General features: G+C 37.0%; 1 protein-coding gene across 2 annotated transcripts in view; it reads left to right on the top strand.

The window, feature by feature from the left end:
* LOC137030771 (carboxypeptidase Q-like) overlaps positions 1 to 18,939 on the top strand; it is a 79,476-nt gene that overhangs the window by 43,975 nt on the left and 16,562 nt on the right. For both annotated transcript variants that reach the window (XM_067401210.1, XM_067401205.1), the window contains exons 6-7: positions 2,429 to 2,540; positions 14,373 to 14,464. In XM_067401210.1, the coding sequence (XP_067257311.1) occupies positions 2,429 to 2,540; positions 14,373 to 14,464 (204 nt within the window). The remainder of the gene's footprint in view (positions 1 to 2,428; positions 2,541 to 14,372; positions 14,465 to 18,939) is intronic.

Below are 18,939 nucleotides of genomic sequence, written 5' to 3'. Positions count from 1 at the left end.
CCGATTGTGTTCATCAGAAAGAAGAAAGTCATATGCACCTAGGATAAGCTTGGGCTAATTTTCATTTGAAAGTGAACTAATCCTTTAAAGGGATAGTTCACCCAAAAATGAAAATGTGATGTTTATCTGCTTACCCCCAGAGCATCCAAGATGTAGGTGACTTTGTTTCTTCAGTAGAACACAAATGATGATTTTTAACTCCAACCGTTGCCGTCTGTCAGTAAAATAATAAGAGCGAATGGGAACACAATCTATAAGAGTCAAAAAAACATGCACAGACAAATCCAAATGAAACCCTGCGGCTCGTGACGGCACATTGATGTCTTAAGACACGAAACGATCGGTTTGTGCGAGAAAACGAACAGTATTTATATTATTTTTTACCTCTAATACACCACTATGTCCAACTGCATTCCGCACTCGGTTGGTGATGTCTGATCGCGCTCTGACAGCGGAAGTGATGTCTCGCGCATATACTTCAATGAGTGCTAGACATCACTTCCGTTGTCAGAGCGCGATCAGACATCACCAAGTGAATGCTGAATGCAGTTGGACAAAGTGGTGTATTAGAGGTAAAAAATAATATAAATACTGTTCGTTTTCTCGCACAAACCGATCGTTTCGTGTCTTAGGACATCAATGTGCCGTCACGAGCCGCAGGGTTTCATTTGGATTTGTCTGTGCATGATTTTTTGACTCTTATAGATGGTGTTCCCATTGACATGCATTATACGACTGACAGACGGCAACGGTTGGAGTTAAAAATTTTAATCATTTGTGTTTTACTGAAGAAACAAAGTCACCTACATCTTGGATGCCCTGGGGGTAGGCAGATAAACATCAAATTTCATTTTTGGTTGAACTATCCCTTTAAGTAACATTTCTTATTATTGTCAATGTTGAAAAAAGATTTTTTATGCTTCTTAATGCTTCTTATTATTTTGGAAATGTGATACATTTTTTTTTATGATTGTTTGATGAAAAGAACAGCATTTATTTGAACAAACAATCTTTTTTAAGTCTTTACAGTCACTTTTGATCAATATAATAAATCCATGATGAATAAAAGCATGTATTTCTTTAAAAAGAAAAAAGCTCTGACAGACCTTTTTTTTTTTACTTACAATTAAATTTAAATGTGAATGACATTTCAAGACTTTGGGAAGATTATTAGAGAGTAACAACTCAAATGTCTCTCTTTTCCTCACAAAAAGCTATCATATTACTTCAGTAGACTTGAGAAATAGTGCAAAAATTATATTGTCTACTTTAATGGTGTTCTTTTCCTTTTTGGATCTTGACAGCTGCCATTATGAGCTTTTTTATGTACTGTAAAAGAGCTATATAAAGATTATTCAAAATGTCTTTAAAAATGAAAAAAAAACAACACCATACGGGTTTGAGATGGCACAAGGATGACAAAATAATGACCCAATTTGTCTCCTCTTTAATAATTCAGCAGCACTAAAGAACAGTCTGAACTGCTTTCACCTAGATGTTTCCATCTGCCTCCTTCTGGTGTCTTGATCACGAAAGCGCAAAATCTCACAGTAGATGAGATCATTTATACTCCGTTGAACACAAAAGAATGGCCACTACAGAACGTTTTTGTAATTTTGCAGTTGGCACATTAGCTGTTGCTTTGGAGTTCAGCCTTTGTAACTCACAGATGGTTGGCATTGATTAATGTTAGCCTTTTCTCATGCTTTTGGGAGTTAACCTGTCATGATACTGACAACAATATAATCATGTACAAACAAAATCTGTCATAGTATTCAAAAGTACATTTGGAAGGAGAGGGCTTATAGCTGATTGGCTGATGTCCAGGTCACATTTGTATATTTGCCAAAAGGATTTTGACAAAATTATCTGGAAAATCCTCACTTCAAAAACAGACTTTTTTTTTGCTTAATTCCCCAAAATGTTCATGATTTTTAAAAGCAGCTTTATTTCCATAATATTCCAAGCTTGGAGGTTATTGTGTGAACGGCAGATTGACAGTAGAGAAACGCAATGGGAGAGTTATTTGTAAGCTATATTCCTAAAGCTTATGTAGCTCTGCTGAAAGTGAATGTAAACTGGTGGAAGGTGCTCTCAATGGTGTAAGGAGATGTTTTTAGTCAGTCTTTGAACTATGGGAGGTGAGAGCAGGATGTTTAGAGTTTAAATCTAATTTAGAGCATCGGTCTAAAGGCTTTCACTGTGGCCTGGGTTTGACAAGTTCCATTTAGACTGACAGCCAACATCTGGTAAAGTTTGCTAGGAAGCCTTTTTTCCCTTTATAGTCTGTTATGTAAACCCTTTTTATACATGAATAAACAATTGTGTAACTATATATAAAAACAAAGAAAACGATGCTGAGAAAATGTGTTATTAAATATTTATTTTACTGTTCATTCGTATGCTTTTTGCTCTGGCTCTCTTTCAGGTGGTGCTGCTCAGTGGTCACCTGGACAGCTGGGATGTGGGCCAGGGCGCTATGGATGATGGAGGCGGAGTCGCCATTTCCTGGGAGGCACTTTCTTTGATCAGAGACTTAGGTGAGACAAGTAAAGATAGTAACATTTGGAGAACTTCTCTCTCTCTCTCTCTCTGCCACCTGACTAAATATTTAGGAAGTGCCAGTGACTTTGATATGCACATGAGAAACGTTCATTTTTATGATCAGTTTTTAGTAATTGTACGTTTTCCCTTTTATTAGGGGCCAAGCACCGAAGGTGCTTAGGCACCTATTGTTATTGTTGGCGTTCCGTATGCTTATTAGGGGCCAAGCACCGAAGGTGCTTAGGCACCTATTGTTATTGTTGGCGTTCCGTACGCTTATTATTCTTCTTCTTCTTCTTCTTCCGCTCTTGAAGTCTATGGCAGCCCATAGAACCGCTTGCGGGAAAGTTGTGAAATTTGGCACACAGTCAGGGGACAGTCTGACCTTTGTCCATAGCAAATTTGGAGTCTCTAACTCAATCCCTCTAGCGCCACCAGCTGTCCAAAGTTGCACTTATGTTTATGTTAATAACGTTTGAACCATAAGGGCTAGAAACACAATTATTTTTTCCTCTGATTCCTTGGGTCAAGACGAATCGATTGCACCATATGACGTCATTTTCCGTCATGAAAATTTTTCCGCCATTTTGAATTTTCTGAAAAACGTACTTTTTCGAACTCCTCCTAGGCCGTTACTCCAATTTTCACGAAAATTGAACCAGATCATCTTCAGACCATGCCGACAAAATGTTATGGAATTCAAGTTGATTTCTCAAACCGTTTTCGAAAAACACGCAAACGAATTGTACGTAGTGCTTGCGAAAATAGACATAAGGCTGTATCTCCGCAACGCTTTATCGTATTCAGACCAAACTTGGTAACTGTCATCACAAGCATGACCTGAGGCAACATGCAGCGTTTCGGCGCAGCGCCACCTAGTGGTGCGGAGATATGAAAAATGGCTATTTTTACTTATAACTTCTGATGGGTTTGGCCAAAAATCATGAATTTGGTCTCGTTGGATTCGGGGAATCATGCCGAGTCGAATGATATCCAATTTTCCCATATTGGACATTTTGGCCGTCGGCCATTTTAAATTTGGTGCTAAAATGCTGTATTTTACGAACGCATTAGCGTATCGTTATGAAACTCGGTATGGGTCATCAGCACAATGCCCTGAAGGAGCATACCAAGTTTAGGACCAGCGCCACCTTGTGGTCAAAAGTTATAACAAAATTTACAAAAATGCTAATAACTTTTGACTATATTAACCGATTGTAATGAAACTGTTTTCAGTAGATTCCTTGGGTCATTCTGAGAACATAGATATCAAACTTTCCATAGTCAGCTGAACTTCCTGTCCGCCATATTGTTTTTCTTTAAAAACCTACTTTTTCGAACTCCTCCTAGACCGTTGCTCCGATTTTCACCAAAATCGAACCGTATCATCTTCAGACCATGCTGACAAAAAGTTATGGATTTCAAGTCGATAAGTCAAACCGTTTTCGTATACCAGAGCAACGAATTTGAGGCATGATGCAAAAATGACTCTTGAAGCTGTATCTCTGCAATGCTTTATCATATTCAGACCAAACTTGGTATGTGTCATCACAAGCATGACCTGAGGCATCATACAATGTTTCAGCACAGCGCCACCTACTGGAGTGGAGATATGAAAAATGGCTGTTTTTGCTTATAACTTCTGATGGGTTTGACCAAAATTCATAAATTTGGTATGGTTCATCAGGACAATGCCCTGAAGGAGCCTGAGAAGTTTCGGACCAGCACCACCTTGTGGTCAAAAGTTATAACAAAATTGACAAAAATGCTAATAACTTTTGATAATATCTACCGATTGTAATGAAACTGGTCTCAATAGATTCCTTGGGTCATGCTGAGAACATAGATATCAAATTTGCCATATTCAGCTGAACTTCCTGTCCGCCATATTGTTTTTCTTTAAAAACCTACTTTTTCAAACTCCTCCTAGACCTTTGCTCCGATTTTCACCAAAATTGAACCGTATCATCTTCAGACCATGCCGACAAAAAGTTATGGATTTCAAGTTGATAAGTCAAACCGTTTTCGTATACCGGAGCAAAGAATTTGAGAGATGATGCAAAAATTACTCTTGAAGCTGTATCTCTACAATGCTTTGACATATTCAGACCAAACTTGGTACGTGTCATCACAAGCATGACCTGAGGCATCATACAGTGTTTCGGCGCAGCGCCACCTACTGGAGTGGAGATATGAAAAATGGCTATTTTTGCTTATAACTTCTGATGGGTTTGACCAAAATTCATTAATTTGGTATGGGTCATCAGGACAATGCCCTGAAGCAGCCTGAGAAGTTTCGGACCAGCGCCACCTCGTGCTCAAAAGTTATAACAAACTTGACAAAAATGCTAATAACTTTTTTTTCTAATTGCTCACTGCTGCTGTTGGTCTGATGCTCACGGCCATGTTGGCTGGCTTCTTGTGCCGTTTTTGCGCTTGGCCCCGTAATTGCTGCTTGCAGCTATATTTATTATTATTCTTCCTCCCGAATGGGAGTCTATGGCAGCCCTATCAACGGAACATGAGAAAATGATGAAATTTGGCACAGTTGTAGAGATGCTCATGAATAGTGATTGGACCAAATTTGGAGTCTCTAGAACCAACTCTATAGCGCCACCACCAGTTCAAAATTTCAAAATTCTAACGGTTTTAACATTTGAACTGTTTGTCATAGAAAAATTAAATTTAGTTCATCTGATTCGTCTCTTCATGCTGATGCTATTCAACTTCTTACATTAAGTCTCCACCCATTACAGTAGCGGCCATTTTGAAAAGTACAGTATTTGTTTTTTTTCGCTTCTCCTCCTTCAAAATTTGTCCAATTTTGTCCAATCTTTGATCAGATTATCTTTGGACTGAGCCGCACAGAAATGACTGAACAGATTTTTTTTATTCATCTTTGTTCAAAGGTTATGATGTCACGAAGTTAACGAGGTCGACCCGAAATTAGTATAGAGGCTGTATCTCGGCCAAACTTTGAGCAATCGAAACAAAAATTGGTACGCTTCATCAGAACCATGGTCTGAGGGTCTATGCCAAACTTGGGAACAGCGCCACCTACAGGTCATGAGATATGAAAAATGGCTATTTTGGCCAATAACTTTTGAACAGTTTGTCAGAAAATCAAGATCTTGGTGTCTGTGGATTCCTTGGATCATGCCGAATCCGACGATACCGATTCTGTCAATATTGGATGTATCACGTGTCCGCCATTTTGAATTTTGTCATAAATTGCGATATCTTTTAAACAATTTGACATATCTTCACAAAAATTGGTATGTATGACCTTTAGAAGGTCGTGAAGGTACCTGAGAAGTTTCAGCACAGCGCCACCTACTGTTCCACAGATGTTATGATTATTTCAAAAACGCTTATAACTTTTGAAAACACTTTCCAAAATGTGTATGCTTCATGTCATTTTATTCCCTGGCTTATGCCGATTCCGACAATGTATCATTTGCCATTTTCCTTAAATGTACCTGTCTGCCATATTGAAGTAAATGAAAAACAGTTTTTTCGCTACTCCTCCTACAAATTTTGGTCAATTTTGTCCAAAATCAGCTCAGATGATCTTTGGACCGAGCCGCACAGAAATGACTGAACAGATTTTTGATATTCACTACCATTTCCGAGATATTCATCTCTGAATGTGACCTTGCTTGTGTTTGTTGTCTTATGCTAGTTAGCTTAGCACAGTAATTGCTTAGCATGCTAAACTATTGCTATTCTTTCTAATGTGGTCTTCAGTCAACAGGTTAACCAAAACTTAGTTGGCATTAAATAACTTTGCATACTAATATGGTTAACATGCTATGAAGCTTTTTTTTTGTGAACTCTTTCTCACACTGAAACCTCTGCTTAGCATACTGATGAACTTGCATGGCTGATTAGCTCAATGTGTTACGCCACGGATCCCGAATGCTCTGCATCGTGGGTTCGAAACTCAGTGTGACACATGCCCAGACCGCATGAAGTACTGTGGCAGGAAAAGATGCAGAACTTGTGTCTGTTCTAGGCGTTCTGCCTAAAACTGGTCTAATCTGAAGCTATCACATGCAATTCCTTTATGTCCAAATTCGTAGTTATTCTTCTTCCCCCTGTATGGTAATCAATGAACCATAAGAAGGAAAATTATCAAATTTGGCATGCTTGTAGTGATAGTAATTAAAAGTAATTTGACCAACTTTGGAGTATCTAGGACTAAGTCTATAGCGCCACCACCAGTTCAAATATTCACTTTTGTATAGGTTATAACTTTTGAACCCTTTGTTCCAGAAAAATGAATGTCAATACAACTGATTCCTCTCTTCATACTGATCACATTCAATATCTTACATTAAGACTCCACCCAGTACAGTAGTGGCCATTTTGAAAAGTACAGTATTCCATTTTTTCACTACTCCTCCTACAATTTTTGTCCAATTTTGTCCAAAATCAGCTCAGGTGATCTTTGGACCGAGCCGCACAGAAATGACTGAATGGATTTTTGATATTCGCTACCATTCCCAAGATATTCATCTCTGAATGTGACCTTGCTTGTGTTTGTTGTCTTATGCTAGTTAGCTTAGCATGCTAATTGCTTAGCATGCTAACCAGTTGTCATTCTCTTTAATGTGGCTCTTCAGCTATCAAGTTAACCATGAGCTTCATTAGCATTAAGTTAGCTTAGCATGCTAATATGGTTAGCATGCTAAGTAATGCTTTTTTGTAAATTCTTTCTTACACTAAAAGTTCTCTTCCACAGATTGTTGAATGTGCATCCTCAAGTTGCTCAATGTGTAAAGCCAGTTACCTGATGAGCTCTGCACCCCAAGATAGTGGGTTCGAATCCCAGGTGGAGCGGTTTTATGAAATAGTGTGTTTTGATTCCTTTACTGCCTCTTGGATTAGAAATAAATGCTTTTTGTTTCATGCTGTGTTCATTTTCATCTAAGCTTATGTACATAAGTTCTGAGTTCATTTTCGCCCGTAATTCTGAACCAGCTGTTTCATGTTTGTTCATTTTCTGCTGTTTTTCCTCTTCCTGCTCTGTATTGCGCTACAGCATGATGAGCTGCAGAATGATCTAAAGTAGTTATTAAATATAACATTCAGTGCAGTTTTATAAAAATTCTTCATTTTGAGTTCATTTTCACATGAACTAATGAACTTCGGCAGGTGTGCCAACATTCACCTGCACAGTGGCGCAATGAGTTGAGAAATGGACATTGGACCCGGAGGTTGTGGGTTCGAATCCCGTGTGGGGTGCCTTTATACAATTGTGTGAAATGAGTCATTTTGATACCTTTTTTATCCAAATAAGCATTGTACTAATCTTTATTCCTCTTGAATGAGATACAAGTGTTTTTAGTTCATTCCGTGTTCATTCTCTGAACTTCTATTAATTTTCATTTCATTTCCACCTGTCCTTCGGAACGAGCTGTTTAGCATGTACATTCAATTTCTGCTGTTTTTGCTCTTCCTGCTCCGTATTGCGCTACTGCCCCTTCTCGGGCTTGGCCCCGAATTGCTGCTTGCAGCTATATTTTTATATTATTGTTTTTTAATTTTTTAGTATTTTAAAGTTGACACGAAAAGGAAGTTGCAATAGTCTTTTCTTTAATATTATGATGTATATCCTAGTGAAACGACTTCTCAAACAAGAAAAAATGTATGGCGGGACTTGATTTTGTCCATTGGGAATTGATTGGATGGTTGTGGTTTGCTATTGGTCGATCTTATGTGAGTGACAGGTTGTCTCGCCTTCGTGCCAGTAAACGCATCATCAGAGAAGAGATGTTGCTGCAAGAGGGAGGGGAAGTTATTTTAATTAAAGATTGCGAGCGCACATGAATAAATAAAAAATAAATAAATAATAATGTGCATGGATAAATCATATATAATAAATACTGCAATATTCTATTAAAACAACAACAACAATTTGTCTATTTTGATTCATGGTGACTTTATAAGCTTTTTTTCTTTTTTATTTAAAAATTATTTTTCTAAATAGTCAGTCTCTGTTTACAGTGCCCTCCACAATTATTGGCACCCTTAGTAATTATGAGCAAAAGCAGCTGTGAAAATAAATCTGCATTATTTATCCTTTTGATCTTTCATTCAAAAAATTCATGAAATTATAACCTTTCATTGAAGGAAAAGAATTGAAAGTGTGGGGGGAGGGTCACATTATGAAATAAATGTTTTTTTCCAAAAAACGTTGTCCACAATTATTGGCACCCTTTTATTCAAAATGTTTTGCAACCTCCTTTTGCCAAGATAACAGCTCTGAGTCTTCACCTTTAATGCCTGATGAGTTTGGAGAACACCTGACAAGAGATCAGAGACCATTCCTCCATACAGAATCTCTCCATACAGATTCCAGCTCCATGTTGGTGCTTCTTCTCTTCAGATCACTCCACTCATTTTCTTTAGGGTTCAGGTCAGGGGACTGGGATGGCCGTGGCAGAAGCTTCATTTTGTGCTCAGAGACACATTTTTGTGTTGGTTTTGATGTTTGTTTTGGATCATTGTCCTGATGGAAGATCCAACCATGGCCCATTATTGGATTTCTAGCAGAAGCAGTCAGGTTTTGATTTTTTATCTGTTGGTATTTGATAGAATCCATGATACCATATATCTGAACAAGACGTCCAGGACCTCCAGCAGAAAAATAGGCCCACAACAGTAAAGATCCAGCAGTATATTTAACTGTGGACATGGGGTACTTTTTATCCATGTGTGCACCAAACCCATCTGGTGGGTTTGCTGCCAAAAAGCTCTTTTTTTAGTTTAATCTGACCATAGAAGCTAGTCCTGTTTGGAGTTCCAGTTGTGTCTGACAACTGAATATGCTGGAGATGGTTTCTGGATGAGAGCAGAAGATTTTTCTTGAAACCCTCCCGGACATCTTGTGGGGATGTAGGTGCTGTTTGATAAATTTTTTTTAGGCTTTCTGAGACTCAAGACTCAACTAATTTCTGCAATTCTCCAGCTGTGATCCTTGGAGAGTCTTTGTCCACTCAAACTCTCCTCCTCACCGCGCATTAGGACGATTTAGACACACGTCCTCTTCAAGGCAGATTTGTAACATCTTTAGTTAATTGGAACTTCTTAATTATTGCCCTGATGGTGGAAATGGGGATTTTCAATGTTTTAGGTATTTTCTTACAGCCACTTTCTATTTTGTGAAGCTCAACAATCTTTTGCTGCACAACAGAACTATATTCTTTGGTTTTACTCATTGTGATGAATGATCAAGGGAATTTGGGCTCTTGTGTTTCCTCATGTTTATACTCCTGTGGAACAGGAAGTCATGGCTGGACAATTTCATGTTCATGATCACCCTGGTGTGCTAAAAAAATGTAAATATGAATGGGAATATACTTCAGAGATATTTTACTCATAATAATTTCTAGGGGTGCCAATAATTGTGGAGGGCACTGTATATGTAGGTATTGTAGAACATCTACAGGGATAAAAACATACTTTTTTGTAAGTTTTGATAGGTGCTGAAAGATGAAATATGGACATATTTACAACATAAAACATTATTACTAATATATATCTATGAAAATGTAAGCTCTTTACTAATCTTTCATGACAAATGTATTAATATAGTTTTTGAATATTTTATTTATACAGTTTAGTTCCCTTAACCTCTACCCCCATGCCTATTCATAACCACTTTTATAGAGTATAAGAAGAATATATAAAATGTAACAGGAAGGAAAATGTACAATTTTAGTTAAAATATACAATTACATGGATATTTTTGAGCCGCTAATCCCACTCTCACCTCTAAAGCTGATCCTAACTAATTTCTTTAAAATATCTACAGTATAAAAAAAACTTAAGAAACAGGCAAGTGCAATCACAATAATTTATTCAATTTATTTAAAAAATGTCAAAAATAACTACCAAAGTAGTCCAAATAATGTGTCGCATTCGTAGTTCTCTCTGGCTGTATACAATAGTTCAGAGCAGAATTTAAAGGGATACTTCATCCCAAAATGAAAATTATATCATCATTTGCTCACCCTCATATTGTCCCAGATGTTTATGAGTTTCTTTCTTCTGTGGAACACAAATGGAGATTTTTAGAAAAATAATCCATCTCTGTCTATCCATATAAGGCAAATGAATGGGTCTCTCAAAGTCGAAGCTTCAAAAACCACGCAAAACAAACATAATGGTAATCCATACGACCCCAGGTGATAAATAAATGTCTTCTAAACTGAACCAATAGGTGTGTGTGTGTATCAGGGCCGTAACCACCATAGACATTGAGGGGGACAAGTCCCCTGCAATAATTAGAAATTACCAAATTCCCCCCCCAATATTTGATTATATTGATGCTTTTGTACTATTTGTACTACTTTTCCATTATGCACAGTTCTGTTTGTTGTTAGGACAACAAAAAAAGTTTTAAAAGTAAAATTTTTAGGCTGGTCTGCCTCAATGGTCTAACAGCGCTCATCACTGTCAGAATGAGTGAACTGGCCAATCAAATCAAAGAAGGTGGGGCTTACTGTTTACAGAAGATGAATGTGAATTCCAATGCGCTGTTTCATTTTAGCAGTGAAAGAGTATGTGGTGCGTAAGTAGCTAAACTTTTAATATTTGATGACTGTTTTAAGATTGAAATATTCTGTGACCGACAGTAATATCCAGTGATACAATTTTATAAAATTTTGCTGTTTGAAATTGAAAATGTGTGAGAAAAAATACTAATATTAATAAAATTAATAATATTAATAAAATACTAATAAATACAGTATCTCACAGAAGTGAGTACACCCCTCATATTTTTGTAAATATTTTATTATATCTTTTCATGTGACAACACTGAAGAAATTACACTTTGCTACAATGTAAAGTAGTGAGTATACAGCTTGTATAACAGTGTAAATTTGCTGACCCCTCAAAATAACTCAACACACAGCCATTAATGTCTAAACCGCTGGCCACAAAAGTGAGTACACCCCTAAGTGAAAATGTCCAAATTGGGCCCAAAGTGTCAAGATTTTGTGTGGCCACCATTATTTTCCAGCACTGCTTTAACCCTCTTGGGCATGGAGTTCACCAGAGCTTCACAGGTTGCCACTGGAGTCCTCTTCCACTCCTCCATGACAACATCACAAAGCTGATGGATGTTAGAGACCTTGCGCTCCTCCACCTTCCATTTGAGGATGCCCCACAGATCCTCAATAGGGTTTAGGTTTGGAGTCATGCTTGGCCAGTCCATCACCTTTTCCCTCAGCTTCTTTAGCAAGGCATTCGTTGTCTTGGAGGTGTGTTTGGGGTCGTTATCATGTTGGAATACTGCCCTGCGACCCAGTCTCCGAAGGGAGGGGATCATGATCTGCTCATTCATGGTTCCCTCAATGAACTGTAGATCCCCAGTGCCTGCAGGACTCATGCAGCCCCAGACCATGACACTCCCACCACCATGCTTGATTGTAGGCAAGACACACTTGTCTTTGTACTCCTCACCTGGTTGCCCCCACACACTCTTGACACCATCTGAACCAAATACGTTTATCTTGGTCTTATCAGACCACAGGACATGGTTCTAGTATTCCATGTCCTTAGTCTGCTTTTTTCAGATCCTCAGAGAGTTCTTTGCCATGAGGTGCCATGTTGAACTTCCAGTGACCGGCATGAGAGATTGAGAGCAATAACACCAATTTGAACACACCTGTTCCCCATTCACACCTGAGACCTTGTAACACTAACGAGTCACATGACACTGGGGAGAGAAAATGGCTAAATAGGCCCAATATGGACATTTTCACTTAGGGGTGTACTTACTTTTGTGTCCAGCGGTTTAGACATTAATGGCTGTGTGTTGAGTTATTTTGAGGGGACAGCAGATTTACACTGTTATACAAGCTGTACACTCACTACTTTACATTGTAGCAGATTATCATGTCTTCAGTGTTGTCACATGAAAAGATACAATAAAATATTTACAAAAATGTGAGGGGTGTACTCACTTCTGTGAGATACTGTATACTAATATATAAGCATTGCTTTCCAACTATCAGCATGCTGTGAACTTTAGCACATTGTGAAGCGTGACATAATCATGTTGTGAAACTCTCTCTCGAGAAGTACCTTTCCTCTGTGCTTCTGTATCACTTCTCATGCAAGTTTCACAACGCGCTTATGTCACGCTTCACGACATGCTGACGGATGGCCAGAAGTGATGGTTCATTGGTAACAGCATTTTTGGTGTATTTTATAGTCATTTTTTGAGTCACAGCATATTTATAAAAAAGCCTTTTGTTTCCAGTGGCAAATGAAATAAATTTTTACCTGAAGTAATAATTAAACAATTACAGCAGTGACATAAAAATGCAAAACAATCAATTAATTCTATGAATTCAGTAATAAAATAAGATGAAATAAGGTTACTTAAACATTTGTACATCTGTAATGTTTCTGCTAGATAATTTACGTTTTCGATGCTGTCAATATGGTACATTTCATTATAGTGCCACTTGAAAGTTTGTGAACCCCTTGCAAAATCTGTGAAAATGTGAAAAAAATTAACAAAATAAGAGAGATCATACAAAATGCATGTTATTTTTTGTTTAGTACTGTCCTGAGTAAGATATTATACATAAAAGATGTTTACATATAATTCACAAGACAAGAAAATAGCTGAATTTATTAAAATGACCCCGTTCAAAAGTTTGGGAACCATGATTCTTCATACTGTGTGTGGTTACCTAGATGATCTGCGACTGTTTGTTTGTTTTGTGATGGTTGTTCATGAGTCCCCTGTTTGTCTTGAGCAGTTAAACTGAGCTCTGTTCTTCAGAAAAATATTTCTGATAAAAATTATCATTGAAAATGCTGTGTTAGATGCATGTGTTTTAATGCATATGTAAAAATACATTATAATTATAATTATTTTATTATTGTTTTAATTAATATTCAGTTAATGTTTTAGGCATGTGCAACAACTGTAGAAGTAGTGCAGTGTATAGAGAATATTCCATTATAATGGAGATTATTAAAATTCCTGCTGAGTGTCAATATGCAATGCGGTGGGAGTCTCTTGGCCCCTCTCCTCTATTGTTGCTTTATTGCACAGGCAATACTGAGGGTTGTGCTCATTTGTATTTAAGATCTTTCTCTTGGCAAGGGGCATCCACAAACACTGGCAAAATAAAGCTATAATGGTGCACAATAAACACAGACAACATGATTAATTTCAGTGCTGGTAGAGTAAGCATTCTCTACAACATTTTAAATGATCAACAACATGCAGTTCACCGAGTCCTTGGCTCTATTTTTACTATGTAAGCTTTTATTATTGCAACAGTTTGAGCTATTTACTTAGGATCTATAAATCTACTCTTATTAGTATGTTTTGGTATATTATGTTTTCTTGGCCCCATCCTCTAATGTGCCATTTGACTTGGACACAGTGACCAGTTTTCATACATTGCAGTTCAAGAGATGTACAGTTCTCCCATCTGGATCATTGAGAAAGCCCAACACAATTAAGCCCAAAATATCTCTCACAGATTCCGCTCTGCTGGAAGTACAGACAAGTTATCAAGTGCCCAGTATGCAACTGTCTGACTGGCCAGGATCATCTAGCACTATCTTCCCAGAATAGTCAGCATGTAGTCTCTGATGTGTGAACCTGACCTTACATATGCACTTTTATTTTAAAAATAAATCTTATATTCTCCTGTCCTTTTCTGCTAAAGATCAGACTGATGAAAGCCTTGATCTCAGCCGATGAGGCAATATTACAGTGTCTGCATTATGAAAATGTATTCTGAAATATTACTTGGTTGGCTCATACTGTCGATTGCTTGGGTCCCCAGGGTTGCGTCCCAAAAGAACACTGAGGACGGTGCTGTGGTCTGCAGAGGAGCCTGGCGGGGTGGGAGCTGCTCAGTACTTCCAACAGCACAAAGTACACTTCCCTATCACACTAAAACTGTTCTGTTGGGTGATTTAAAACAAGGGTGTCTTTTTTCCCCCTTTTTTTTTGGTGGGGGGTGGGGGGATATAAATATATAATATGAAATTATAAAAAAAAATATCGGTGTTCAAGTGCTTTAAAGGATTAGTTCACTTCAAGAAAAAAAATCCATAATTACCAAGTTATGAAGTAAAATATCTAGCTTCCGCCAGACCGCCTTCCGTATTCAACTTATGTAGAAAGTGTAAAACTCTCGCAGTTCAAAAAGCTTATGCTACGTCCTATGTTTACTAAAAAAGCTTAACTGATGCGACGCCAGGTCCGTTTTTTTCGTAATTTGAATATGGAAGGCAGTCTGGCGGAAGCTATATATTGTACTTGATAACTTGTTAAATATGGATTTAAAAAAAAAAAATTTTACACATAGCATCACTTCGCTTCAGAAGGCCTTTATTAAACCCCTGGAGCCATGTGGAGTACAAGTTTATGATGGATGGATGTGGATGAAGACGCTTTATTCAGCTCATACTCAATGATCCCGCTCACTGCCATTATAAAGCTTGGATGTGTCAGGATATTTATTAATATATCTCTATTTGCATTCATCAGAAAGAAGAAATTCATATACGCCTAAGATGGCTTGAGGGTGAGTAAAGCTTGGGGTAATTTTCATTTGAAAGTGAACTAATCATTTAAGGCCTTTAAGCACATGCAGAAAAAGGTATAATGTTTTAATTAGCAAGCCTGTAGCCATCTCGATCATAGATGGAAAAGACAATTTACAGCCAATATAGGCAAATTACCATAGGAAATTTATGGTTTATAAATCTTTTTAACAGTTATCGAGGTTGAGCCAAAAACCTAGGAATAGTCCGCCGAAGTTGGTTTTTGAAATAATCTCCAATATTTAAAGAACGATCCGATGGACAGCGGCGGTCCTAGGACGGTCAAAGATGTTCAGAATGAGGAGTTCTACCATGTGGTACGAATGTCGTGGGTGTGTGCGAAAATTGCACAATACGTTTCCCCACCGGTGGCCAATTTCTTTTGAATTTCTCACAGGCCTCTAGGGTTGTGAGTCAAACAGGGCCGATGGCGGACATGTTTTTTGAGAGGCGTCAGTGTCCTCATAGACAGTCATGGCACCTTGGACAAAGACACTGTATGCCAATTTTCAAGTCGATTGAACTTACAGTGAAGTAGTTATAGCTATATTCATATTTTTTCCTGTTATAGTGCCACCAAGTGGCCAGTCGCCGCATCCTTTTTCACACAACCACAGAATAAGCACTTACATAGATGTGTTGAGTTTGTTGAAAATATCTCATTCCTTTTACGAGTTAGTAAAAGTGGGTCCGGCCATTTCAAATATTTTGGTGGCTCTTAGGGACTGTGATTCGAAATTTCAACCTTTTTTTGATCATTATTGACGATCAAACTCCAGAGAATCTTGCTGCACTGTTTTTTTCCGATCAGGCAAAAAAACTAGGACTAGTTCACAAAAGTAGGTTTTTCAAAAACGAAAACAAAATTTTCAGAACGAGAAGCAAATCCGAGGCATTTATTTTGTCTGTCTTGAGCCAAGGATTCCAACGATATAGTAAGACACTTGAGACTACGCATAAGGGTTTAGCAGCTGTAGCGCCCCCGTCAGGCAGATCGGGGCAAGCCTAGGTGACGTTGTAGACGGTGTGAGTACTACCAGCCCTCAAAGTTTCAAGTCTCTATGACTTACGGTTTGGTCTGCCTGATCACTTTTAGAGGAGAATGCTGATCCTTGGAAGTGCTATGCACTTGAAGCCCTGATTATGTGAAGTTCATTAATTATATTGAAAAGGTTATTCATAATGTTCTATTTAATTTAATGTGGTGCAATACTGTAGCTCGCAACTGTAGGAAAAGTACAGTTAAACCATAAAGAGAGACCAATATGCTCAAAGAAGAGCAAGAGTTCAGTCAGTTAACAGAGAGTTTACTGAAGACAAAGTTCTCCACAATTCCAAAGGCTGTAGGAAATGAGTAAGAGTATCTACCCTCAAACTAATTTAAAATACAGAAACACTAGTACTTATAGTCATATGGATAATCATTTGATGTTATTTGTACAGGTTCTGATTACAGTTCCTTACACAAATGAGGTTACTTAAAGACATTATTTTAGACACACTTTGACACACTTTTATACATAAGAAATGGTCAAAGGCGAGGGTCACGTAGGGGTCACAGGTGAGTCATAAATTCCGGAAGGACTCTTCACATATGGGATGCTGTTGAACTCTCCTGGAGACTATTCCTTTGCTAATTTAATTATGTGTGAAAATATAATGTGTAAAAATAGATGATTTTCTATTTTGCATTGAATAATTGTTAAATAGCCTGTGATATATTAATATTGCTTTTATCCTGACAAAATTTAAATTAGTCGTGCAGATGGATTATTATTAGTTATTATTATAGTTAGTTAGACTCTTTTTTTCTTGTCAGTGTAGTTTTTTGGAAAATAGTCATGTTTGAGTGACACTTTTTTTTTTTTTTGCTAATCTCATTATTATATTCAAAAAGACATTCAAAATGCAACTCATTAATATATTCTGACATTTAAGTCAAAAATATCAAGGTGACACAACTGTCCTGATAACATAATGAATGAAAAAACTTGCAAGTTGTAACCAACATGCAGAAAAAAATAAAACAGGAAATGATATCATAAAGAGGATCCCCGTGGATCCTCGTGACAGTGTGTCAAGATATCTAAGTCTTTCAAAATATCAAATAATTTGACCTTTTTATGACAAGGATGAGGTAATTTCAGGCTGTAAAATGCCATGTGCTCCTCCTCCAAACTTAATGATGTGCATTATAATATTATTTATTTATTTATACTTAATGGTTGCATTTTTTAGTTTGATTAAATTGAAACTTTTCTCACAAAACGTTTAAAATTATTTAAATCAACATGAATGCAAAGACTACAGGTACTTTCTAAGATTTCTAAGATTTTTTTTCTTTTTATTTACTATAGTCACTCATATCAATGAAAATCTTATGTCATTCACTCTTGTACTGTATATGTAATATATATATATATATATATGTAATATATATATATATATATATATATATATATATATATATATATATATATATATATATATATATATATATATATATATATATATATATATATATATACCATGAAGTTGATTCTTAAATCCAATCTGGCTTGTGAACTTCAATGACACCCTTGTTCTAGAATGTGATACAAATTACCTGAGTTGTCTGTACTGACATGGCATGTTTTATGTATTTTGAAAAACAGTTGTAAGTGTTGTTATACGGTCCTGGTCAGAATTATTGGCACCCTTGGTAAATATGAACAAAGAAGCCTGCATTGATAGAAAAAGAAGCCTGCATTGATATTTTTTTGTGAAAAATATTCACAAAAAGCTAACCTTTCAATGAAGTAAAAATTAAAAATGGGGGTAAAAATCTCATTGAGAAATAAATGTTTTTTTTCTAATACACATTGGCCACAATTAATGGCATCCTTTTATTCAATACTTTTTGCAACCTCCTTTTGCCAAAATAACAGCTCTGAGTTTTCACTTATAATGCCTGATGAGTTTGGAGAACACCTGACAAGAGATCAGAGACCATTCCTTCATACAGAACCTCTCTTTAAAGTCCTTGTTGATACACTCTCCTCTTTAGTTTTCTACAGGATTCAGGTCAGGGGATGGCCATGGCAGAAGTTTCATTTTGTGCTCAGTGACACATTTTTGTGTTGGTTTTGATGTTCTTTTGGATCATTGTCTTGATGGAAGATCCAACCACAGCCCATTATAAGATATCTAGCAGAGACTGTCAGGTTTTGATTTTTTATCTGTTGTTATTTGATAGAATTCATGATACCATGTATCTGAACAAGATGTCCAGGACTTTCAGCGGAAAAATAGGCCCACAACATTAAAGATCCAGCAGTATATTTAACTGTAAACATGGGGTACTTTTCAGTTCCAGTAGTGTCTGGCACCTGAATATGTTGGAGTTTGTTTTTGGATGAGAGCAAAGGACTTTGTTTTGAAATCCTTCTGAAGGTGATTTGATTTATTGTTTTTTTTTTTTTTTTTTTTTTTTTTTGGGAGGCTTTCTGACTCTAAGACTCCAATTCCAAACCAATTCTTCAGCTGTGATTCTTGGACAGTCTTTGGCCACTCAAACTATCTTCCTCCTGTGCATTAAGACAATATAGACACATCCTCTTCCAGGCAGATTTGTAACATCTTTAGTTGACTGGAACTTCTTAATGATTGCCCTGATGGTGGAAATGCGGTGGAAATGCTATTTTCTTACAGCCTCTTTCTATTTTGTGAAGCTCAACACTCTTTTGATGCACATCAGAACTATATTCTTTGGTTTTACCCATGGTGATGGATGATTAAGGGAATTTGTGTTACCTCATATTT

This window comes from Chanodichthys erythropterus, chromosome 2, assembly GCF_024489055.1.
Source record: "Chanodichthys erythropterus isolate Z2021 chromosome 2, ASM2448905v1, whole genome shotgun sequence".
Taxonomy (NCBI): Eukaryota; Metazoa; Chordata; class Actinopteri; order Cypriniformes; family Xenocyprididae; genus Chanodichthys; species Chanodichthys erythropterus.
Note: the sequence above shows the minus strand (reverse complement) of the source record. Positions and strands in the feature narration are given on the sequence as shown.